Source organism: Corythoichthys intestinalis, chromosome 9 (genome assembly GCF_030265065.1).
Source record: "Corythoichthys intestinalis isolate RoL2023-P3 chromosome 9, ASM3026506v1, whole genome shotgun sequence".
Lineage (NCBI taxonomy): Eukaryota > Metazoa > Chordata > Actinopteri > Syngnathiformes > Syngnathidae > Corythoichthys > Corythoichthys intestinalis.
The window spans coordinates 34,225,773-34,252,230 of NC_080403.1; the positions used below are offsets into that span (position 1 = coordinate 34,225,773).

A 26,458-nucleotide genomic window follows, 5' to 3' on the forward strand; every position below is an offset into this window, starting at 1 on the left:
CACCATCTACCCATATATTGAGAAATATATATAAAACATGTATACATTTGACTGGCTGACCTACAGTGGGGAGAACAAGTATTTGATACACTGCCACTGTATCAATCAAGTGATGGGATGGATGATAGGCTTAAGTTGATTGTTTTTTTTAAGTCAATACAATTCAACTTTATTTGTATAACGCCGTATAACGGTCAGCAGCAATATTGCACAACAAAACATGATTACCGCAATTTTCAGACTATAGGCGCACCCGACTAAGCCGCCACCCACCAAATTTGAAACAAAAATGGCATTTGTTCATAAAAAAACCCGCACTGGACTATAAGCCGTGGTTGTCCTCACTGTGTTATGTGATATTTACACCAAAAGATATTAACTGGTAACACTTCATTTGACAGTGGCATCATACGACTGTCATTAGACCAAATGTACCACCATGAAGCTTTGAATCAATTGGCTGCAAAGCTTCATTGCTTCAAGAAGCTTCATTTGGCCATCACTGCTCCCTTAGGAGAGACAGTCAACCTGTGCTGCCACCTGCTGTCAACACTGTTGTCATCAAATATGCCTCCTAGCATACATTGCTGCGCTACAGATGTAACTATCAATCAAAATTCATGTTCTGTGCTCATTATTTCTTCAATTACTGTTCCAGTTGTTTCATTAATTGCTAACTATAATATTTGGTAACACTGCATTTGATAGTGGCTCCATAAGACACTTTCATTAGCATTAATGAATGCTTGTGACATGGATGTCACAATGAATGTCATTTAGTGTCATCTGGCAAGTTATCTCACTTTTGAATGGATGTAAAAGATCCGAGCTGGACGTAAATGGAGTTAGTCACGTAATTTGCTGGATGACACCTAATGACAGCTGTCATAAGCATTCAGTAACGCCCATGATAGTGTCATTTCATAATTATGACAGTCCTATGATGCTGCTGTCAAACAAAGTGTTACATGTTAACCCAAATAAACCAACAACATATAAGCCGCACTGCACTTTAAGCCGCTGTATTCAAAATGAGGGAAAAAAGTAGCGGCTTCTAGTCCGAAAATTACAGTAACCCTGAAGGTCCCAAGCCTTTTTTGGCCTTTTGGCCAGGGGGCTAGAAAACTCAGTAGCAATGATGCACAACAAAACATAAAGAAGCCTTTTTGTTTTCGATGCCATGATCTACTCACACTAGTGTTGCAATTGACTGATGGATCGCGATCGACGTAACGAACACCACTGGTCTAGAAATTAGCCAAAACAAGAGGTCAAATAGTGAGTATAGAAAAGTGTGGTCTCTGTACAGTTAAATGGGAGGACATCTGCCCATTTTTTAAAATAATTACTTTTATCTTTAATGGAATTATACAGTATAAGCAATGACTGCACAGATTTCAAGAGAATATTAATGCTACCGTCAGAAAGGCTCAGCCATTTGCTGTTCTCTTATGTGGAGTCATAATCCTCTTTTTCACCTCAACGCCTCTATTTATGCCTCAGCCTTTGCTTTCCAGGAAGAGGAGGTACAGGTAGTTCGACTGTAGTGATGAACTCGGCGTCATTAAAAACGGCTTTCCGTGTCTCCCGTGCATGCAAGTTACTGTACAATGCTGTTTATGTAACTATTATTTTTTAAAAATGTGTAATAATGTATTATTAGTTATAAACTAACAAAGCAAGTTTGGGCGTGCCTGTGCTTACACTTTGATGGCCGCCGCCTTTTTTTCTTCTTCATCATCTGCCTGTCGTGGCTTAGCTCACCAGGCATTGGATGCATTGGTGCACTTTCGCTTACACTTGACAAAAGAGGTAGGGGTCAAAGTGGGGCGTGTGAGGCGTTTGATTTTGATGACTGAATACAGCCCTCAATTTCACCCTCTCTCTGTTCCCAACAACAGAGAGCGTGGAAGCAGGAGCAAGAAGAGCGCAGGCGTGGAAAAGAAATGAAACTAAGCCTATTGGGGCGCGAACCCCTGCCAGTGTAAAGAAAAGCCTTTTCTCTTCCTCTTTCTCCTTTAGCAGTGCACACACTGGGAACCATCTTGGTTGGACATCATCTTTTCATCCAGGAGGCTGATTACCGGGCATTACTGCTGAAAGCCAGGACTTACTCCATATCCACGGAGACCAATCAAGTCATTTCTCAAATTTTCACATTGAACTCTATGAAACAGTGGAGGTGCATTGTGAAAATATGAAAGCTTGATTTAAAGTGCATGTGACACGAAAAAGCATGTTTATTTCATAATACACGAGGTATTTTATGCTCCTGAATGATATGGACCGCTTGGATGTGTGTGGAAGCGATCGCTATATTTATATAGTTTTTTTAATCCCGCGCCATGAAAATGAGTTACTTCCAGCTTCAGTATTGCATTGTGGTGGGGGGCGCTTTGACGTGTACGGGTGAAGGCGTCCTCTTCACTAAACAGCCGTACTGTTGTGTATGAGGACTAAGGATTCAGCTGATTTTGTGGATTAATACGCTTATTTTCCGCATCACGCCAGCCAAACGGCTGCAGAAAAACCTTGCTTTATGAGGGAGAGGTGTGTGCGCCTTTTTGGAGTTTCAAAAGGTTCCCATTCAACGTGGATATTGGCCAAGCCCTACTACTGTGGGACTATTGGACTTACGAGGAAGTGAGTAAACATCTTGTTTTTTATTATGTCAAATATTAATACAGCAATTACAAAGTAAACACTACAAACTTTCTTTAAATAAAGGACTACTTACGTTTGATCATTGATAGGCATGTAAAAAGCTCTCCTCGTGCACATTAGCTGCACGTTAGCTGCACAACAACTGCAGCCGCCCTCCTCCAGGGAACGAACTGTAAATTGCTCTCCGCCAGGCGGTTTGCCGATCCGCGAAGACAATCGACAACCCAGTCATCATGTCAAATAATCTGGGCTAGTTATGTGTGATTTTCCGCTTCGAAGACTTTGACACATCACTCGGTTCGGGTTAGCATGTCAGCTAGCTGTCACGCCTCTTGGTTTGTTTACATTCTCCTAAGCTGGGGAAGGGAAATGACATATGTCCGATTTAGGTGTCATAAAATATCGTTCGGGAGGTGCGACAGTAAAGGTGAAGTCGACAGTCTTGACCGTTATGGAGTAATTTTGCCATGTCGTCCTGCATAACTGCATTTTTATTATTTCATATTCCATTTAGCACAAGACTGTTATTTGTCATGACCATGCCATTTATTTAGCAATTGGGAAAATACTTGGATAAAAAGAATATCCTGTAAAAATATTGAAGTAAAGAGACAGAAACAATGACATTTTGCAGCTCTCTTTGTCGCGTTTTCCTCGTTGTGAATAGTTCCCCCTCTACGGGCTGAATAGTAAAACCGATGAGCCCAGTCTCCCGCTGAAGTCATCCACCTTTTGGGGACGCTAGAGCCCTATAATGGTAGGTGTGGCTAACCGGCAGATTAAAAGACTAATTTCTTGTCATCTGCGCTTTGCTAAATTGTTGTATATAGTCGAATCGTCTCGAAATATGATTCTAATTCACATAATAATGCTATTTAAGACTTTTTTTCTCATGTCGTATGCTCTTTAAAAGTTGAACCCATGGTTGTGATTCATTTTAAATGTAGGACGGAAGTGTCACATCATGTTTAAAGAAAAAAAAAAAAGAGAGAGAGAGAAATAAGACTGCTGTCTTATATCTGGGAAGAACCAAAGCAAAGGGGCTGATAATAAAGAGGAGAATTAAAATTAGGAGAGAAACTCACAGCTTGTTGAGGCTATCCAATCCAGAGAAGGCCCCGTTGGTATCCTCTATTGTGCCTGAAATGTCGTTATGGTCCAGCTCCCTGCAGAGAAAGGAAGAAAAGAGGCTAAGGATCAAAACATAGGAAGCAGAGAGGATCCGAACGAATTCAAAGTCTGCCAGCACCAAAGCCTTTCACAGACTTGGCAAAGCCTCGTCTTGCAGTCATGGGTTGCCCCCTCACCGATTTTCTCCCCAGACACACACACACCTGGCCAAAACAACCCCACTGCTGCTGTACTCTGCCAACAAACGCATTCTTTCCTTAGCGAGGCAGAAAAGCCTGCATGTTAGCGTTTGTGTCACGAGCTGACAGCCACTGTGGGTCTTTTTGTCTGACAGAGGCAGGTACATTATAGCACAGCCAAAAGTCTAGCAATGGATGGCTAAAGAGAGAATAGATTAGCCAAAATAATGAATTCTTTTTAGGAGTTCCTTAATAAGACACTCACAATATTGTCAAAGGCAACAATCAAGGAAGGAAACAAACACTACTATACGAAATCATCTTTCAAACTTGAGGCCAACCACACCCACCCGCTACCACCTTCACATTAACATAATACTACTCCTTCCCATGCATTGCACCCCCCAATCCTCCTTGTTCTTTTCATCCCACACTGGCCATCAAACTGGAGCTGCCAGTTTCCTACTCTTTCTGGCTGGCTGGATGTGAATGGCTGTTGGCTTGTTAAAGCAAGGCCAGTGGTGGGGGCTCAGGAGCAAAGGACCACGGTAGGAGGGAATGGAGCACTGACGGGTGGGGGCTGTACGATGGGCCAACAACTCCCAAGGCCGAATAAGGGGACATGCAGTCTTGTTTGGAGCTTTCACACCCCGCTGCAGACCCCGGTGCCATGCCAGCTTAGCCAGCAAAGCAGGCCCAATTAAAGCTCCCCCAGCTAACTTTCAGGGCCCAGTCTATGGCCGTTCTCCCCTCCACTGATTAGATTAGGTCTGCCTCAAAGACGCACAGTGCCGGGATGAACGGGAAGTGAGATGAGACGACAGATAAAGTGTCTGAATGAAAATAAAAAGGAAAAATTCCACTATGTAACAGAAACTATGCTTGCACAACATTACCTGACTCCCACCAAGACTGTGGTCACCAGATTTCTCTTTTATTCACCAGTAGGAGTGGGAACCTCTTGGTACCTCTCGATACGATACGCGATACAAATCTAACGATAACGATGATCTGACAATATGGCGATACAACAATTATCGATACATTGGTCAGGAAATCATTCTAGGGTATTCTACAAACAACTAATTACCATAAAAACAAGCTTCTAGTGTGAATTGGAATTACTTTATCACTAGTAGACGTCCAATCCATTTGAACTTGGAGGGGATGGCAGCGAATGATCCCTCCCACTTCAATCGGATTGAACGTCTATGGCTGTCAGTGGCAGTCAATGCCAGGCAATTTGGTTATTTTGGGGCATTTAAGGTCTCACTTGAACAGCACCAAACTAAAGTTCAAACATCATTGTCCAATGCAGATTCTTGTGTCTTGACAAGTGATCGACCAGGAACTTTTGTTTGGTGCCATTCCAGTGAGATTTACAAAGATGATTGCCTGAAGAAGACATCAAAATTCCCTCAGTCCTTGATGATATGGGGATGCATGTCAGGCAAAGGCTACTAGAGATGTGTTTTTATTGTTATTTCTTTGTTTGTTTCTCATGATTCCATATTTTGTAATCCGAATGGAGTGATTCTATATTTATTTCCCTGCACTTGCTCTATAAAATTAACATTTACTAACCACCATAGTGTTTTTTATTCATTTCTTTTAGTGTTTCTGAATGCTAAAGAGTTGCACTTTTGAACTTATTCATTATTTTTTTTCAAGCTTTTTATCTGAGTTTGTTCTACATGATAAAATGTCTGAGTGAGTGCTCGTCCGAGACTGGTTATTGCATACTTTTTGCTAGGAATTGTATTATGGTGGAAGATTTTGATAACAACTTGTTCTTTTTTTTTTTTTATTTCTTTTTTTTTTAAACATTGACACCTTTTTAAAACGATATCTCGATTTTTGGCAGGAGCATATCGATAACCTTTTGGGATACAAAGTATCACGACATATTACCATTTCGATATTTTGTCACACCCCTATTCACCAGTTTTCAAAAGTTCTTAATGTGTTGCTGGGTTTGTAAAGGAGGATCCGAGGGGGGAAAACTAGCTTGTTGCAAATTTTCCAAACAAAAGGAAGTGGTTGACAAAGAGTCTTTCATGGCCAAAACAAAAGAAAGACCACAAAGTTACCACAGAAACCGTGAACCTGGAACAATTTGTCCGAAAAGGCCTGAGTGTGAATGTGAACAACCTCTGAATATGCAAACACCTTCCCAGTTGCATACTTAGAGTAAATATCACATAAACATCTCAGCGTTCACTGCTCCCTAGCGGCACATCTTAGCCTTAATATCCACAAGGGCAGCAGATTTATGCGAGGGGTTGTTGAAAGTGCATTAGAGATGTTGATGGCAGATGAAATGGGGTACACTTACAGGATGCGTACAGCCCTCAGGCCTCTGAAGGCTCCCTCAGCAATGTGACTTATTGAGTTGTGCCCCAGACGGAGAGCGTGCAGCTCCCCAAGCACAGCCAGACTGCCTTCATCCAGACGAGTCAGGTTGTTATACGACAGATTCCTGGAAAGGGGAGGAATGAGTGAGACACACAACCAACACGACAAAGGAGTCACAGGTAGAAAGGGGAGGGCAAAATTGTTCTGTGTAAGCTGTAGAAGGAGACGATGATAAAACGTGGCAAGGCGATGCTCAGATTCGCGTCATGAAACCTTGCCAATATGGTTAAATATTATTAAGAAACATTCTAAAAACTAGGCGGCTCGGTTAGTTAGTGGTTATCATGTCTGCCCCACAGTTCTGAGATCAAGGGTTCAACCCCAGGCTCCCACCTTCCTGTGTGGTGTTTGCATGTTCTACCTGTGCCTAATTGGGTTTTTTCCAGTTTCGTCCCACATCCCAAAAACATGCATGGTAGGCTTATTGAACACTCCAAACTGTCTGTAGGTATGAGTGTGTGCGTGAATGGTTGATTGTCTCATTGTGCCCTGCGATTGGCTGGTAACCAATTCAGGGTGCACCTCACATACTGCCGGTAGTTAGCTGGAATAGGCTCCAGCACCTCTGCTACCCTTGTGAGGATAAGCGCCATGGAAAATGAATGAATGAAATATAAAAATTTCTAAACTCTTGTGTGTTTATGTGGAATCTTTAGAATCTTTTCACAGTGATAGTAAGTCAACAACACACATCCAAAAATCCATTAATAAAGAGGACTTTTGGTATATAAAAAGCATAAAGCAAGGCATAAAAAGCCTTTCTTGAGATCCACTGTAGACTAATACAAAGTACACTGAGAAGATGTTTTAGCCACATAGTTCAAATTTAAAGTGAAATGTAAACTTTGAATGGATTGGTACATGACTGTCTTAAAGAAATCCATGGATAGAAAGACTTGTAGTTCTTAAAAGATAAACATTATTATGAGTTAAAATAATTTGATGTTGAAACCCCTCGTTTTTTTCGTTTTTATAAAATTTGTAAAATTAGTTTAACTAGTAGGTCGCCATTGTTGCTGATGTCGCAGGTTGGTGACATCCAGTGTTGTTAATAACGGCGTTAGAATATAACGGCGTTACTAACGGCGTTATTTTCTTCAGTTGTGAGTAATCTAATTAATTACTTTTCTCATCTTGGCAACGCCGTTACCGTTACTGAGGTGGGAAAGGCGTGTGTTACTATGCGTTACGATGTTTGTCGACTGACGCGAGAAAAGTCTGGTAAAAGACGGACTCACGGAGACGAGAGTGCAGAAGAAGAGTGGGAGGAGGCAAGGGAGTGTGACGCCCTTGCAAACGTGATGCTACTATGCTAGGTGGCTCCAATAATACCTGACTGTAGCCGATAGCCTACAAACTATGCCCACATGATATTTCGGTAGATATCACATTCACATATATACAGAACTAGATACAAATGACAGACACAGCGGCATTAGCAACATATATAATAAAGAACTAGATGTGTTAGTAAAAAGCCGCCATCTTAAAGCAGTAGACTTCTCATGAAGGCTCTGTTGTAAAGAACCTTCCTAGCGAACCTAAGTCACTTTTTATCTAAAATGCTCCTAAATCAGCTAAATTTAACTTAAATCTATCTTTAAATGATGAAACCGTTTTAAAACTTACACATGTCGAAAATAGACGGAAGGGAACTAATGCAATAACGGGAGCAATTTTAACATCTTTAACGGTTGATACACAACATTAAATGATTTCCACACATAGCAAAGGTTATTATCTAGTTATCGCAATATCCGTAATACCCCTGTGTCTAGTTAAGTTTAGGGTAAAGAATTGGGCTAGGGCCAATTGTCCCAAAAACCCTAACGCAATTACTTTTTGGGAGTAGTAATTTGTAACTGTAATTAATTACTTTTTAAAGTAAGATTAACAACACTGGTGACATCACATGGTTACGCTGCAGGGCTTCAAGAGTATGACTCTAGCGACATAAACATGTCATTAACTCAACCCTTTCAATGTGGAACCCGAGAGGAACATTAATGAGCATGACAGCACTGTCGATATTTCACAAAACGAGCAGCAAAAGCAAAATGAACAGGAAACACAGGATGAGACGTGACGAGAGTAGGGGGGGGGGGGTGTTTTGCTAAAATGTGCAACACCGGCGAACCGTCCTACAAGAGGCAAATTTGAATCACAAAGTACTACCGTGCGCTTTCAGCTTGTTTTGTTTAAATGCATACAGACAAAACATACTAAAGATGCCTTAAGAAAATACTTACACGTACTAATATTAAATAAGGGTGGTTTAAATATACGTGACTAATGTGGTCAAGCGATCAACAATCTGCTTTAAAGCTACCACAAGAAAACCCCATGCTTAAGAGCATTTTGAGGCAATGAAAAGGTAAAACAAAACAAAAACAAAAAACTCAATAAAAACACAAATAATAAATACTCGCCGCTTTTAACCAATGAGCTCTTGTGTTGGACGTCTAACCGCGTGGAAGGAATTGCAGTGACCCGGTAGTATTCGTTAAGTGACAGTGACAATCTACGTCATCATCGCGAGTGTCCATAAAACATGGCGCCCGTAGTAGGTCTAAACATGGAATAAATATGATAGATTTTTAAATCAATGGCAATATTTTATGTGTTTCTAATAACATATTTTAATAAAAGACAACAATTGTGGCTTATTGGAGCCTGCAAATCTTTAAGTCCGAGGTTCCCTTTAAGGGGTCATTGTAGAACAGCATGCTCCATCAGGGAGGAAAACAGACTTTTGATAAAGAGCTAGCGACAGGATCACTAAAACTCATAAACCTACATTACTTCTGATTTGCGTGAAACTGTGGAGAGTCAGGCAGCAATCTATTATCATAGACATGCTTACAGGATATGGCCCGTAGATATGAGGTGCAAATTTCCATCCAAGCCATCTAACTCGTAATCTTGTCTAACTGTGACACATCAACAAACACGGAAACCCCGGGCTCCCTCGCAGTTAGTAACGGATCAGTAAAAGCAAAGCACTTCATATCACTGAAATGACTGTCGTGTCAACAGAAAAGAACAGGCTTTCAGGTAATACCTTGTCCATCAGTTGACAATGGCTGGACACGTGATCCTTCAGTGTAATTACCACAACAGAACTTAAAGAAGATCTCACACACACGATGAAAAAAACAGCTCCATACTTCAACCCCTCCCACCCCAAAAAAAAAAGAATAAAACAGTTTCACTGCTGTTGAGCTAATGTTTAATTATGGGATATAAAGGATTGATTGCAGCTTTGAAATAGAATAGCATACTGAGTGTTAGAGGTGGGAATCTTTGGGCACCTAACGATTCGATTGCTATTCAGAGGCTATGATTCAATTATAAATTGATTATTGATGCACCCCCCCAAGCTATTAGCTGCTTTTAACGTTTCGTACATTAGTTACAAAAATTGTACAAAAATCCTCTCAGGCTTAAATAAACGGCTATTTCAGGATCAAGTTAACACTTCAAAACAGTAAATAAAATACTCAAGTCCCCATTGTGTATCAGCAGCTTTAAAGTACAGTGGTACCTCTACATACGAAGTTAATCCGTTCCAGGAGCTTGTTTGTAAGTCGAAATGGTCGTATGTCGAGCAGGATTTTCCCATAGGAATACATTATAATTCCATTAATTCGTTCCACAGCCCAAAAACCTGCACTAAATCCTTAAAAAATACTGCTGGTACTATTACAAATGGCAATTACATATAGCAAAACAAATAAATAATAAATAAAAATCGGATTAATAATGTAATAATAATAATAATTCCTGTAATAGTGTAACGAAACGGGTTCTAATAAGGCGGACGTTTTTTTCTGTAACTGAAGGCACCGCGGCGCTGACGTGACAAAGAGGGAGGGGAGCGGGTGAAAGTTTACTTTCGCTTTCAATGCTTTCTTGAGAACATCGTCAATTGCAGCAGACAGCAGGCGTTTTGTGTTGAATAAGTTGTGAAAGAAATGATGAAAACGTGGCGAAGCTGGCGATTTCTCTGGAGATGTTACCGCAATAAGAATTGTCAGCTTAACTTATAAAGACTGGCGAACGATGGTCGGAGGAGGACCGTGGAGATGTATTGTTGAGCCATTTCACGGATGCCCACCCTACGCTCATATTTTTCTGTCATTTGCATCTTCATTTAGAAGGTAACTTTTTCCTTGTTTCACCACCTGTACCAACCTTTTCTGAAACCTGTGTTGATTTGTCACACAAGAAAATCCGCCGTGCATTCGTCTGCGGTGCTGCCATTGTCGTCGTATTTCGAGCATGTCGTCGGATGTAGAAACAAATGGCGAGTCAAATTTTACGTCGGATGTCGAAAAGTTCGTGTGTCGAAGCGATCGTATGTAGAGGTACCACTGTACATTCAATTAATTTAATGTTGTGAATCAACCGTTAAAGTTGTTAAAATTGCTCCTATTATTCCGTAATTTCCCTTCAGTCTACTTTAGACATGTGAAAACTTGAAAATATTCATCATTTAAAGATAGATCCAAGTCAAGATTTTGTCGATTTAGGAGTATTTTAGATAAAAAGTTAATTAGGTTCGCTTGGAAGGTTCGCTACAATAGCCTTCCAGGGAAGTCCACTGCTTTAAAATGGTGGCTGTTTACAAATGCCAGCAAGTCTGTCATTTCGCATCTAGTTTTCAATACATGTGCTGCTAACGCCGCCGAGTCGGTCATTTCGCATCTAGTTCTTTATACATGTAATATCTACCGTAGCATTATGTGGGCGTAGTTTGTAGCGGCTGTCGGCAGCAGTCAGTTTTTTTTTTTTTTTTTTTTAAATCTAGTGGCATGAGTTGAGCCAGAGCCATGAGTTGAGCATTGCCATTACCCCGGGAATGACTAGCATGATGCTTACTCTCGGTCCGTTCCTCATTGCGTCCTGAAGACCGCGCTGACTGTGTTTTAGTTTTGCTTTACTTGGCGTATTTCAATAATCGGAATTTGGATGTTTGTGAATCGTTTTTGAATCGAATTGAATCCACGGTCGAATCATGAATAATCTAATAATCGGAAATTTCGCACACCTCTACTGATTGCATAAGTCCAATGTCATTTAAGCCTTGTAAAGGAGGAAACATAATATTGGCGGAGTGTGGCTAAAGGGAATGTCTAGAAATTTTAAACTTTGGGCAAAATTGTATGCATCCTCTATTGATAGCTAGCTTTTCATACATTCAATCACTTATTACTTTGATAACTCATTGTTATTTTGCGCATTTCACAAGGATTTTCAAGCTGGTACTCACAGTTCCCTCAGCTTCTGACAGAACTTCCAGCCATCAGGATTGATGCGGGTTATTGAGTTGTTACTGAGGAAAAGCTGCTGAAGTGAAACTAGGCCATACAGGGAGCCACTGTTGACCTCAGTCAGGCTGTTGTAGTCCAGGTGTCTGTATTAGAAAAAATCAAGAATCGCAAAAATTAGTCAAACAGATATTCGAGCCATCTTGACAAAGTTAATTTAATGCTCCCATTAAATATTTAGCATTACATTTCTGAAGTAAAAATGATTTTGGATGATGGGTGTTATATATTGAATGTGTTTCCCACAGTCTTCCCACAGATACTTACAGGACTTTCATTTTAGCAAGATCCCAGAAAGCACCATCGGTCAGCTTGCTGATGCTATTTCTTTGTAGTTTAAGCACCTCCAAGTTGGAAAGACCCTTGAAAGTCAAACCCTCTACCTGACGGATACGGTTCCTGTTAAGTTCACTGCAGGTTGGGCAGATAAGACACAAACACAAAATATGAGAAAAGATGTTGAATTATTTAAATTCCACACACACAGATTTTTCCTCCTATCTGTCTCTGGTAACAACTGATAAGTTAAACACTAACAGAAAAAAAAAATCTAATTTCCTTCACTGGTTGTTCTTGTAAACAATAGAAAATATGCTATGCTAACACATTGTTAGCTGTGGTGCCATTGCAGCATAGCCGAAGCTATATCAAAGCGATGACTGTGTTGTCATAATGCAGAATTCTAGCCCACGGGGCAACAAGGGTCACGCACTGCAGCTTTAAATTGGATGAATTCAACTGTACTCACAGCTGGGTGAGCCTTGGGAGCTGGAATGCCCTCATTGGAATCTGACTGACTCGGTTTCGGCTCAATCTCAGGACCTGGAGAGTAGAGCCGAGATGGTCCAGTGCTCCCAGCTCTAATGTGTTGATCTTGTTGTTGCTTAGGTACCTGAGGACAGCAAAACACAGCTGCACACTCACTACGCACATACCCTCTGCTCATGAAAAGGGTAGAACTATGAAAGCCTTATGAAAAATGAACAGTAGGAAATCGTTTGGAAAAATATCACGTTAACACAGATATTTATTTAACATTTAGCTTGCAGATCTGCCTTTTTAATGTCCCATTGATACTTACAGATCTCTAATCTGGAGGCCAGCAGGAAAGGAGTGCCCTCGTAGTTCAGTGATCTCATTATTGCTCAGGTCCAATGTTTCCAATGAAACCAGGTCTCTCATCCTTATGCCTTCAATAGTGCGGATTTTGTTATGATGTCTGGGAAATGAAAAATATGATAAATCAATAATGTTCTTAAAAAACACACCAATGTTTAGTTGTATGAGGCGGAAAACACAGACAGGACTGAAAAAGCAGTTTCTGCTCTTGCACTCCTCTTTAAAAGAAACTGCTGCATTTTAAGCCAAAACAACTGTTGTGTTTGATAGAACAATACGTCTATATGCTGCCATGGCAGATTCATGGCGCATTAAACCCCCTAACTATTTTTAATTTGTCCGTTTTACCCCAGAAATCCCTGTTTACAGACGTCGCGCAACCGCTTTTGTTTCAATCCAGCCATAAAACTTAGGTAATTAATCATATTTATTATTCAAAATGCCTGTTTTTTTTTTTTAGATTATAATCATTAAGACTTTAAGAAATTATTCACTTACATATTTTAAACTTTTAAACAAATTACGTCACAATGAAAAAAATGGTGTCTGTAAAAAAGTCACGGATATCTACCTCATAACTAGCGCTTAATTGTATTTTTTTTTGTTACTGTCGCATTTTCACTGAAATGTTAGATGATAAATAATCGATCCAGACAAAGAAAAATTGGAAGAAAATGTTTAAAAGGGTAAATATATGAAAAAGTAAATCTTGACCACTCCTTGATGTCTGCGATTTCTGCATCGCAACCCTTGTTATATTACCATGTTTCACCCATTAAATCCCCCAAAAATCCAGCTGTGGCCATTCACAGCTGTGTCTTGACACTCAGTGATACATGCTACATGGAGTTTTTGAATCGAAACAAGGTAAATACGCGATAACATATCGTTAAAGTCATGACGTCTGTAATTCTGCTCTCGCGTGCTCTCACCTCCAGATAGGGTTTTGCTGATAAGAAAAAAAATTTTAAATGCCCTCCTATTCAAAATTTTTCTTTCCCTAGAAAATTGAGATTTTAAGCTTTACAACAATGTATCACACATGCATATCGAACAATTTTGAAATTTGGCCAAATTGGGGGTCTCAGAGCGGAACCTCAAGTCACTTGAGTGTTTTCCGCCATAAGCATTATTTCACAGATTCGGAAACTGTACAGTAAACTGGTATTCAAGCCCTGGACAATTGGACTGTGAAAGTGTCGCAGGGGAATTTGGGCCTATACCAGCTGACTTCAAGTGTGTGGGTACATCCTAGACCTTTTGCCAGCCAATCACAGACCAAAAGCACACAACCATTTAGTCATATTCACTATTACAGAGTCTTACGTTAACCTGATATGCATATTTTATCAGGTGAAAATGAACATCACAAACCCAAAGTCCAGACATTCATTTAACCTATCTTCAAATTCAATCAAGCAATATTCCGTGACCAGTTATATTCTCGGGGTCTTATGCGCTGAAAGAGCCAAAGAAAGCAAAAAGAGCAGGTGTTCCTCTAGTCAAACTCTTGTCAAAACAAGGTCAGTTCCTCCTTCCTTTCTAGCCTTCAGCTAGCAGATGGACACACAGAGTCATTTATTGCTGGGTGGGGGTTGGGGCATTTGGGGGTCACACCACAGTGCCCACCTGAATAAACACATGCAGAAATGATTAAGGATGAACCATGCAAGCACACAACACAAATACAAAACACACACAGACAGAGTAACACACAGTGGCTACTTAGAGCACATAGCATAGGGGGAAGAAGTGCGGGAGGAGAAAAATAGGGGATAGTTAAGAAGTGAGGGAGGGTCAACAGCTGGTGACCTCTACTGGGAAAAACAGATCAGCCTCAGACTGGTGGAAGAGATTGACCTCTCTCACTCGTTCCAGTTTCACTCAAGCCCCCACCAAAGACTGCTCCCTCCCACGGTCCAAAATCCAGCTGTGCGTGAGAGAGCGCGCTCAGCGTGTTTGAAGTTGGGACATACAATAGTAGCGTTTATAATAACTTTACTGTCTGTCATTGGCGACCATAATTATCATACAGCCACTGACACGTCTGATAAAGAGAAGTTTAATTCGCTCTTGTAGCTTTTGATGTCGGGGAGCTTTATTCAATCTAAATTCTACAAAATACTTAACTCCAAATTTAATTAACATGGTCGATCGATCATATGACCAGAATGACTTTGGATGTTTTTGACACTTCTTTTGATGTATGCAATGCATCAGTGGTTTGCACTAGCAATACCATTCTTAAGTTTCCAGGGTCATCTTTATGGGCAATTAGTAGAAGCTGAGACATCCAAGACAAAAGGAGAATTCTTTGCTAATCTTATCCTTTACCAAACATAGTTAATTTTCTATCCTAAAATGTATTAAAGTCTCCTTTTGAAGTTGAGATGGTGGATAATGTGAGGAAGTTCAGCTGCTCTATCACACCTATTTGTTCCTGCTGGGGTGTTAGCACGTAACTTGTTAATCATGACTCAAAGGAAGTCAGATTAGTAATCAGCCACCTATTCAAGGCATTTACTGTTAGAGATGGGTTCCAAACAGTGTCATCATTGACTTTGTTATGTATTCTACAACCAGAGGATTGACAGTGTGCATAGGACACGAAGCCATCTTTGGTCAAATTGAGATACCAAAAGGTTTCGCTCTTTCTTAACATGACCCTCAGACAAAAGTTCTCTATTGGTACTCTTTTCACTAAACGGTGATGTCACCCTGATCTGACACATCCCCCATCCCTTCCTCATCATTCTCCTCCCCAGCTTGCTGTTACCCATTTTACTGTAAGCTATGTGACGGACAGCTGCAGCTGTAAGTGCTTCAGTGGGCCTTCACTTCAGCTGTGTGGCTTTGTAGATATTTGACCCTCCCTCTAGCCTCTTTTCCTGTCAGGCCCATGGGCCTTTCCTTGGCAACAGGCTTCAAGTCAGGCCAAAAAAAGACCCCTGATTATTTGGAGGGATGTTTGTCGATGATTTGAGCAAATAAAGGTTTTCTCTTTTGTGGCAAAAAAAAAAAAAAAAAAATCAAATAAATATTTGTCATGCTGAGTCATTTTTTGTTTCCAGAGTCTGGGTCAATCAAGTAAAAGTTTCACCATATACCATAATTTTTGGACTATAAACCACTACTTTATTTCCCCTCAGTTTGAATCCTGCAGTTTATAGTCCAGTGCAGCTTGTTTGTTGATTTATTTGTGTTAGTAGGTAACACTTCATTTGCCAGCGGCGTCATAAGACTGTCATAAGACTGTCATAATTATGACACTATCGTGGGCATTACTGAATGCTTATGACAGATGTCATTCAGTGTCATCCGGCAAATTATGCCTAACTCCCTTTATGTCCAGCTCAGATCTTTTCCATTCAAATTGCCGGATGACTAAAAGATATCAGTTATAAGCAATCATTAATGCTCATGGCAGTGTCATGTCATAATTATGATTGTCTTATGACAGTCTTATCGAGCCACTGTTTAATAAAGTGTTAACAAGTACTATAACTACCAATTAAAAAAACAACTAGAACAGTAATTGATGAAACAATTATCACAGAACATGAATTTTGATTGTTATTTACATCTGTAGCGCTGCAATGCATGCTAGGAGGCATGTTGGACGACAACAGTGTTGACAGCAGGTGGCAGCAGAGGTTGCCAAATGAAGCCAATTGGTTGAAGCTTTGAACCAACTGGCTGCAAAGCTTCATGGTGGTTCATTTGGTCTTATGACAGTCTTATGATGCCGCTGTCAAATAACGTGTTGCCAATTAATATCTTTTGGGGTAAATATCCCATAATACAGTGAGGACAGCTGCAGCTTATCGTCCAGTGCCGCTTACATATGAACAAATGCCATTTTCGTGTAAAATTTGGTGGGTGGCAGCTTGTAGTCAGGTGTGCCTTATATCCAAAAATTACGGTGATGATTGTAACTCATAAACATCTTTGAGAGACATTGCCAACATGCCAAGAATTACATTTCAAAACTGATTTGTAAAGACTTTAAAATTTTGACGGGATCAGTTATGAAAAGCAAGCAGATGACAAAGAAGCTAAGGTGTGACTCCTGAAATGCTCAGCACTGAAACCGATATGGATGAGCAACAGTCATATGGGAACCAGCAGGTGGAGGTTATCAGGTCTACACTCTAGCAAGGTGTTAAGAAAATTATTTAAAACTGTAGCTCATAGTTAGCAAGACACTCATAAAACAGAAAACCCATTAAATATGAGCATGATAGCTAGTTTTTAAGTGCAAGTATATAGTATATCTAAACAAATCAACGTCTATTGTAAAACCATAACTGTTAGAGATAATCATATCAGTGTCAAGGCTGTAAACGCTTGGCTGTTACCCCAACAAACCTTAACGGCTGGTCTTTGAATTGACTGTCTTACAAATGAAAAGTGTCTGTATTTGAATATAGTAAGTTATAGTATGAGTTGAACACAATCTGACTCAAATTCCTTAAGTACTGGAGCTCCACAGCTCACACTATCAGAACTATCTATCCACTAACTATCACTATCCAAAACTAACTTATCCATTACAGGAGCTCCACAGCTCACACTAGCAAAACTATCTATCCACTAACTATCACTATCCAGAACTAACTGATCCATTGCAATATTCTGAAAAGTAACACGATTATGTAATTTTGACATTTCATATATACACTATATACAATTACTAAGACTGAATTTTGCATTTACCACTGCCAAACCCCCACAGTCAACTTTTTACAATGATAATTTTAATTGTTGAATGAATGTGAGGTCAGGATTTTTAGAGGAGAATGCATTAGCACAGGCTCTTCCATCCCAAATAAGGTAATAAATCTCCAGCGAGATGCCAATGCAAGCATTCCCTACAGGCACAGTTTCACAACTCGGAGAAACCAAGTTAGAACTTAACACAGGCAGTCGTTCCAAGCAAGCAGTCCGCTCACATGACACAAGTGGCTGGATAATAGGATTATATTTTTAAATGTTAGAATCATTCCCAGTCAGGTCAAATGAAAATTTAGTAACTGATTTTTTTGTGATCCTTTGCCATTCTACTTTTGCAGAATGTCTGATACTGACACTGTTCTAAAACTGACATGTTAAAGCATTTGCATCCTTGACAGATGCCATGAGACTATTTCAAGAGCATTTCAAAGAGGCCATTGGCCTAAGAATACAGTAACGAAGAGCCAGATCATTCTGGTAGCAGGTTTTAAGTGGGGCCATACTCACAGGTAGAGTGCTACAATTTTGGAAGCTGCTTGTCCTAATTCTGGTATGGAGGTCAGCTCATTGTGGTCCAGCCGCCTGAAAAGTAATAAAAACATTAGTTTTATATTAGAAATATTTACAAATTAGGATTGGCATTGGATGTGGTTTGTTAAATTCCATCAAATTATACAAATATTTTTAAATGATGCAAGGTGAAGTCATACACAAGCGACATTTGACAGGAAGAGTGTGACTGGCTGGTTGACAAATCAATGTCAGCAGTGTGTACGCGTCTTGTGATGTAGCGCTGGGTGAAACCGAGCCAAGTCCTCTCATCGCCATATAAAATATTTACAAGCCAGCATTGCTGACAGTATCAGGTGGTGAAGGCTTAATATAGAAAACCACCACTTATTTTCAATCAGACTTCGTTCAAGGTAACACCTACGAGAAATTTGCTAGGACGTGACAACCACAGCCGATACCGAATTGACAAGACTCCACCGCAAAAACAGCAGCTAAAGTCCTCCATCCTTACTGTATGTGCGGAAAAAAACGTGTCTTTAGTGTATACTAGAGATGTCCCGATCGATGCCGATCGATCGGGTCCGATCACGTCATTTTCAAAGTATCAGAATCGGCAAAAAAAATATCGGCCATGCCTTTTTTTAATATATATATATATATATATATATATTTTTTTTTTTTTTAATCAAATCGTTTTCTAATTGTATTTAACATTACAGACATAATATGTTACACTCATCCAGAGTCTTTAGTTTAGGCTTAAGGTAGGGTTATCAAATTTATCCCGATAACGGCGGTAATTAATTTTTTAAAAAATGTATCACGTTAAAATATTTAACGCAATTAATGCATGCGCTGCACGACCCACTAACGCATTGTCGCGCTCGATCTGTAATGGCGCCGTTTTACCTATATAGAAAGATAAAAGGCGGCGTAAAATGAGTGGAATGAATTTTGGCAGCCTTTGGTGCCTTTTTTAATTGGCTAAAGCCTTACAATCCCTCTCCCTATGATTAGAAATATAATGGGAAGCAATGTGGGGAAGCAAGGTAGCAATTGATCTTTTTCTTAACACCTTGTGTTATTTCCCAACGCAGAGAAGATACATCAATTGGTAGCACTACGCACAGTCATGGTTCCACTTCCCATCATGCAATTGGGCATGGCTACAGTATCATTGACTGAAAGCTCAACAAATACACTAGATGGCAATATTTAGTCACAATATACAAAGTCACAAGTCTTTCTATCCGTGAATCCCTCTCACAGAAAGAATGTTAATAATGTAAATGCCATCTTGAGGATTTATTGTCATAATAAACAAATACAGTACTTTTGTACTGTATGTTAAATGTATATATTCGTCCGAGTTTTATTCATTTTTTTCTTAATGCATTGCCAAAATGTATATGATTGGGAAAAATGATCGGGAATGATTGGAATTGAATCGGGAGCAAAAAAAAAAGCAATCGGATCGGGAAATATCGGGATCGGCAGATACTCAAACTAAAACGATCGGGATCGGATCGGGAGCAAAAAAACATGATCGGACCAACCCTAGTGTATACTCATGCTCTTATATTAAATACGAGTAATTACAGCTTTATTATGCAAACTTTGTTTGTATTCATTGGCACACATTTCAGGAAGTTCTGGTGTAACAATTTCCCATAAGTATGCTATGGTTGTCTGGCATGTGTGGATACTTACAATTCTCGTAAATTGGTTAGGTTGTCTAACACTTCTACGTTGATGGCAATCAGCTTGTTGTGACCAAGATTTCTGGAAAAACAAGAATGGTAATCATAAATTGGCAGTGAGGAGCGTAATTGCCTAATTTCCAGAACAAATAAGTGATGCTTTTAATTTTGTTTATTCGTGGGCATTTTTAAGTAGTACAATTAGGAACCTAATGAATTGCAACAGTCTGCCCCCATGTGCCAAGAAGGCTAATTGAAATGGGAAACGAGGTGTAAAATCCAGTTGAATCCAACAACCAAGTCCACATCGATACTATTAATTGAGTGACTTTCTCTCCTTGAACCAACAAGCTTTTCATCTACACGATCAATTTGCAGTTTAGTCAAACATTAGATTTAATAGCTGGCACTCAATTTACAGAGGATGAGTGATTTGTTTAGCAATTTAATTATAGACAACATGAGAGGGAGAAGAGTAGCTGCATGCGGGCACTGACAGGCAAAAATCTACATTTCACAGTTACCTTCCCATGTCCAATTCATCAAATTAATCTCATGCATAAACAATTCCACTTTAATTGTGTCACACAAACACACACACCTCCTGTTGGCAGAGCAATGGGTGTAGTGAAAGCAGTGTTTGTGTTTGCTGGTTGGGTTAGGCTGGGTGAGACAAAAGGGTATTTTTCCACTGTAGGAACCATTTCAGGAAGTTTCCGATTCACCGTGACTCCCCCCTGTGTTTTCTTCCATGAATTAGCCAGATACAACAGGTTCCCTGAAAGTCCATTTCACTCTCACTAAGCCTCTGGACATACCCGTAACACTTTTTCTGCGTGTATTTTGATTTACAGCTGTTATGGATGTGCATGCAGAGGAAAATGCAAGTTAATGCTCTATTGATGACAACTAGCAGCCAGAAACACTCATCCAGAGTTTGCCAATTCCGGTAAGACATTTCATACACTATGCGCCGACACTTAATTTATCAACTGTTATTCATTTGGCCTTTTATGGAAACAGGAACACACACAAAGGATAGGAACCTGGATTCAATCAGAGTAATGGAAATCACAAGCCAGGAGCTCATCAGGACAGCAAATGACGAACATGAACGCACGTTCCAGCAAACAGCTGAATACATCATAGAGGATTTGGTGCTGCCAGGCAGGACAAAGGATTCCAGTGTGGCTTGCTGGCTGGGTTTGATTGGATTTTACAAGGACACATACAATTTTGCAGGAAAATGTTATATATATATTTTTTTTTCATTTAAAGATAGCCATGCCAACATTTACAGATACTACATTGTGTAGGCATGAGCCGGTATGATATTCTGACGTTATGATAACCTTAAGCCAAAATATCACGGTATCACGGTATTGCAATTACAGCTCTAAAATGTGTTACTTTGAGATATCTGGGTTTAAAAAAATATAAAAAATTTAAAAAAACTTTCTTCCATTGAACAGGATTTTTATTTTGCAAAACATATTAACAAATTTAAACAGAAGATGTAAAGTTAAAATTTCAAAAAATATATAAAATATGTATATACTAAATACATTTTAAAAACACGTTTTACCACCGCTTGACACACTAAACACGCTGGATTTAACTCTCATAGATGGTGGAAACGTTCATAATAGTGTTTAATTTTGTATAAATGGGAATTCATATTGGAGGTATTGCTTCCTCGACAGCCACTCTCCGCACACGTTTTATATGTCGGTTGGCCCTCCTCCAAACTGCGGCCATCTAACATTTCTTACCAGCGATTTCGTTTTCTCCGATAGGGGAAAAAGTTAAGGAGTTTCACCTCCTCCAGCCATCATGTAGCACAGCTGACCCACTGACACTGAGCAACAACCGGAGCCTTACAGCTGCATGCAACAGATTTCTCCATGGATTTTTGGGACATAAAAAATAGCTAATACATTAAGGACGGTATGATGGAAATTTTTTTGGGATATGAAACCTTGACGTTTTCATACCACGGTATACCTTGAAACCGGTAATCGGCACATGTCTACTACATACAGTACATTAGACTGCTGTATTTGAAAACTCCCAAAAGACTTTTCCAAGAAGTCGATCAACTGTCATATTTATTTAATATGTATTCACTAAGTAGTCCTGCAACGATTAATCGATTAACTGGAGTATTCGATAAGAAAAAAATGTTTGAATTAAATGTTGTTGTTTCGAGTATTCGTTTAATTAAAGTGGCATTGTAATGGTTTATTTTGAAAGTGTTTACATTTAGTTTTATAGATTAGGGTGGAAACACTGCCCTCTGGTCTGCCTCATTTTTCATGGCTGAATCCAACTGCTCCCTGTTAAGACCAACGTAAGCTAAGTTTTTGTTTGGGTTAATGTTTTTTAATGCATTCGTAATTTAGTTAAAAGGTATATTTAGTCATTTTTTGTGGGAATATGAGTCTGAACCATTTGTTAGGAGCATTGTTAAAAAACAAAAATGTTAGTATTTTATAGCATTTAAGCTAGCGGGCTTTTGCTATGTATGCCAATTGTTCTTTTGTTGATCCTCATTTATTTATTTTTTTTATACCGTTTGAGGCTCATCGCAGGTATTTTAATTTTTCATGCTCCTTATCCGATTACTCGATTATTTAAACTAAATAGTTCATCGATTAATCGACTACTAAAATAATCGATAGCTGCAGCCCTAAATCATTCTGACACAAAGATCCAACTTCGCCGCTACTTCCAACATGTTTGAGTGACAGTTGATTACGCCAATGGCATAAAAGCATGATGAACCAAGAATAATGGCCACCGAGGCAGTGCTTCTAAGATCCGAGAGTACATCTGAGATGCAATTGTTGGCTGTTTTCAACACTGTACATCGAGAATAAAGACATTGATTGACTGAAAATGGTTCAATATTAGATGAAAGGTCTTGTTTTCTCATCTATATTTATAATTGCTCTTTACCTAAAAAAAAAAGTTTTATCCGATTACTCGATTAATCGATAGAATTTTCAGTCGATTACTCGATTACAAAAATATTCGATAACTGCAGCCCTAAAGTTAAGGTACTATAACGATGATATTTTCAAAGCTCACTAAGCTGCAGACAGCAAAGTAAAACAAAAATCTCAAATACGTACTGTATGGTTGGTACCGCCAATGTCCATGAATTTTCAACATTTGATACGATTGGTCAGTCCTCATGCGAGTGTTTTATTTTACTGACCAATGAATATAGCTTGCTTTTTTGGCTGGAGATGTTCCTTTCATTTCCTGAGCATGGCTGCAGATAGTGACCACTTCCCCGCTCTCTTTAGAACATTGATGGGGTAATAGAAGAGCATGTGTTTGCCCTCCAGGCAAAGGCCTGACAGGGAGGTGTACATTATGATTGTTTAACGGGCCACCTCCCTTTGTGGTCTTGATCACTAAATTGTCGTCCCGTGAAACAGGAGGCAATTACCTCATTACGATGGAGCTGAGTGAAGAAAAAATGGCTGAAGGGCCATCACACAACTTTCCTTGGCATGTACAATACAAAGAAGATGCACACACGCACGGAAAATATGAAGAAATTGCTGCATTGGTGCAAAAGACTGCAGCAAACAAACAGAACCAGTCCTCTGTGTATGCGCCTGCATGCACTCTTTTGTCAGCCAACTGTAGCATAACCTCAACAAGTGTATTTATCTCGGTTTCATTCAGGCCGATTTATTTTCTCTTTTTATCTGATAAGGTTTGTGGCAATTTAACACCTTCTGTATAAGAATACAGTGATAACAGTAGTTTACATCCCTCTTTCCCGTCTCCGTTTAGTTGAAGGGGGAATCCAGCGGAAAGCGTGGCTAATGCCTTCCAGATAGTGGCCCAGCAATTGCGTTTAAAAGAATTTACAGTGCCGAGATCAGATGCCTAGAAGTCGTTTCTGACTGATTCACAGGGAAGAAAACAAGATGCTATGTCATTCCATATAAACCAGCTGGAAAATTATTTATATTTGTGACAGGAGCTGACACTGATATTTAAAATGGCAAACTCTGCAAAGTTTTGGGTGATATAACCATCCATTCATCCATCCAACTTCTGAACCTTTTTACATTTTGAATGCTTCGAACACTGTTTAATTGTTTTAAGTAGACAAATGTGCCGATTACCGGTTTCAAGGCATACCGTGATATGAAAACTTCAAGGTATCAAAACCGCAACAATTTTCTGTCATACCGTCCCTAAGCTGTTAGCTATTTTTCATGTCCCAAAAATGCATGGAGAAATCCCTCGCTTGAAGCTGCAAGGCTCAACCCTTCACCACCGGATGTTTTATCAGTGTCAGTGAGTCAGCTGTGCTACACGATGGCTGGAGGAGGTGAAACTCCTGAACTTTTTCCCCATCGAAGAAAACGAAATCGCTGGTATGGGAATACGGCTACAGAAAAATTAGACAGCCGCGGCTTAGGGGAGGAGGGCCAACCGACATGTAAAACATGTTTATGGCAGGTGGCTGCTGAGGAGGCAATACCGCCAATATGATTTCCCATTTATACAAAATTAAAGGCAAGTAAACACTGTCATGAACGTTTCCCACAAGCTACAAGAGTTAACTCCAGCGTGGTTAGTGTGTCTAGCGGTGGTAAAACATGTTCAGCTCTGGCTATGGGTTTAGGCTCACCTAACGGACTGTGTTTAGTTGAAGTCTATTTAGATTTTTTTATGTATCTTAACATTATACTTATGTTCCAATTTGGTAATATGTTCAGAAAAATAAAAATCCTGTTCAATCGAAAAAAGTTTTTTTTTTTTTTTTTTTTTTTTTTTGATAGAGATATCTCAAAGTAACACATTTTAGAGCTGTAATTACAATTCTGATACCATGAAACCGTGATATTTTGGCTTAAGGTTATCACACCATCAGAATATCATACCGTCACATGCCTAGTTATAACTAGTTTATAGAAAAGTACAAAACGATCTGATGAGACATTTCAGATTTTATGAAACATTTCAACTGTATTTTTGTCAGATGACCTGCCAAAAGACTTATTTTAGGTTTTAAATAAAGATGTTTTAATTTTTTAAACTTTAAATCTAGAACACCCAGATAGCCGCATTATGGAAGTACACCCCTATCTCTATCATAGAGCAGCCACTTTTGTAAATTCAGCAATTACTTAAAATGCAGTGTTTTCTAGTGTTTGTTTGTTGGTCTATTTGGTTTTTTCTCAAGCCAAGCAACCATTTGCTTTGGATCTGACGGGTCTAAATTAAAACTATTACAATTTTTCATTATCATTCTAATCTCACACACAAACTCCTGCAGTTTGTAGGGGCATTTAAAAATTAAGTAAAACTGCATATTGATTATGAGTCAATACCATTGGAGTTCAAACCTGTAAGTCTGCCAAAAGACAGTTTATTAGTTGTGACTCATAACTTGTGCAGATGGTTAGTTATAGTCCAGTTAATCTCATAGTTTAGGTCACAATTTGTCATTTTAAGTGGAAGTTGCTGCAAGGATATGTGGCTAATCGAAGACATTAGCATCAAACTTGCCCACTGTCTAGAAATTTTTCAGAGAGAAAAGATTAAGTAAGCCAAGCTGTGCTTTGTTGCTTATTTGATACAACACAATAAAAATCTTTAAAAAATAAAACAGATGAGCTACAGTATGTATGAGCCATGGGGGTGCCACTGAAAACTGGGAGTAGGAGGGATGTTGTCATAACATGACAAGATGCTTGTTAAGTCAGCAGACTGTATGGGAGGGGATAACAGAGCTGCCAAATTGGAAAGACAGTATCCAGCCCAATCACACTGTAAAACCTGTCCAGTTCGATTTAAAAAAAAAAAAAAAAAAAAAAAAAAAAAAAAACAGCCCAAATTACAACCTCCCGTTCAAGATGAGATGTTCCCTTGTATATTATTTTCATACTATAACCAGGAAAAAAAAGTCAAACATGAAGAACACTTTCGGAACCCGCCCAATCTGGCAACACTGGCGGATAAGCAAAAGAGCAGTGACATCCAGAGATACATCATCCTTATTCTTCCAATGCCTATCAAAGATAAATGCTGTCTGAACTTTGCTCACCCAGTTAAGTGATGTCTGTGACAAACCTTTTTCAATCCCACAGGGAGACAAAAGCCCTTAAATGTTGTCAATTTCACAGCATCATAAAACTCGTCAAATAATAACCTGCGTGGCTACACAAATATATGCACGCAAGTCTGTCATCAGAGTCTGGTTTATAGCCGTGGAACTGCAGTGACAGTGTACACAAAAACTCCCAGCAGCTCATCGACACCATTTAATGCACTGGTTGTACAGGAAGAGCAGAAATGGTGTAAAAGCCACAATCTGTTTGGACAAGTTAAGCATAAATTAACAAGCTAGATATTCTGTTTGTTTGTTTTTTTATATAACTTCTATTTCGGGGGCCACATGAAATTATTTTACTGTGATTAAGGGCCAAATTACAAAGCCCCTAAAGGGACATCGGGGGAAAAAAAAAAAAAAATTTTTTTTTTTTTCAATGTTTCTCGTTTGGAAGAGGAACTTTTATGTTGGGATGAGAATCCTCTTTTAGTTTGAATAAAGTTTGATATTTGGGCTTTATCTGTGAAAAAAACAATAATACCAGTTACAGGAGTAACCGATGTATGGAAATTAGAGAGATGGTTAGGG

General features: G+C 39.3%; 1 protein-coding gene across 2 annotated transcripts in view; it reads right to left on the bottom strand.

Moving 5' to 3' along the window:
• Positions 1 to 26,458, bottom strand: part of lrig1 (leucine-rich repeats and immunoglobulin-like domains 1) — a 62,997-nt gene that overhangs the window by 27,148 nt on the left and 9,391 nt on the right. For both annotated transcript variants that reach the window (XM_057844800.1, XM_057844799.1), the window contains exons 2-9: positions 19,796 to 19,867; positions 18,080 to 18,154; positions 12,801 to 12,938; positions 12,468 to 12,611; positions 11,987 to 12,130; positions 11,662 to 11,805; positions 6,310 to 6,453; positions 3,750 to 3,830 (exon numbers count right to left, since the gene is read on the bottom strand). In XM_057844800.1, coding sequence (XP_057700783.1) covers positions 3,750 to 3,830; positions 6,310 to 6,453; positions 11,662 to 11,805; positions 11,987 to 12,130; positions 12,468 to 12,611; positions 12,801 to 12,938; positions 18,080 to 18,154; positions 19,796 to 19,867 — 942 coding nt within the window. The remainder of the gene's footprint in view (positions 1 to 3,749; positions 3,831 to 6,309; positions 6,454 to 11,661; positions 11,806 to 11,986; positions 12,131 to 12,467; positions 12,612 to 12,800; positions 12,939 to 18,079; positions 18,155 to 19,795; positions 19,868 to 26,458) is intronic.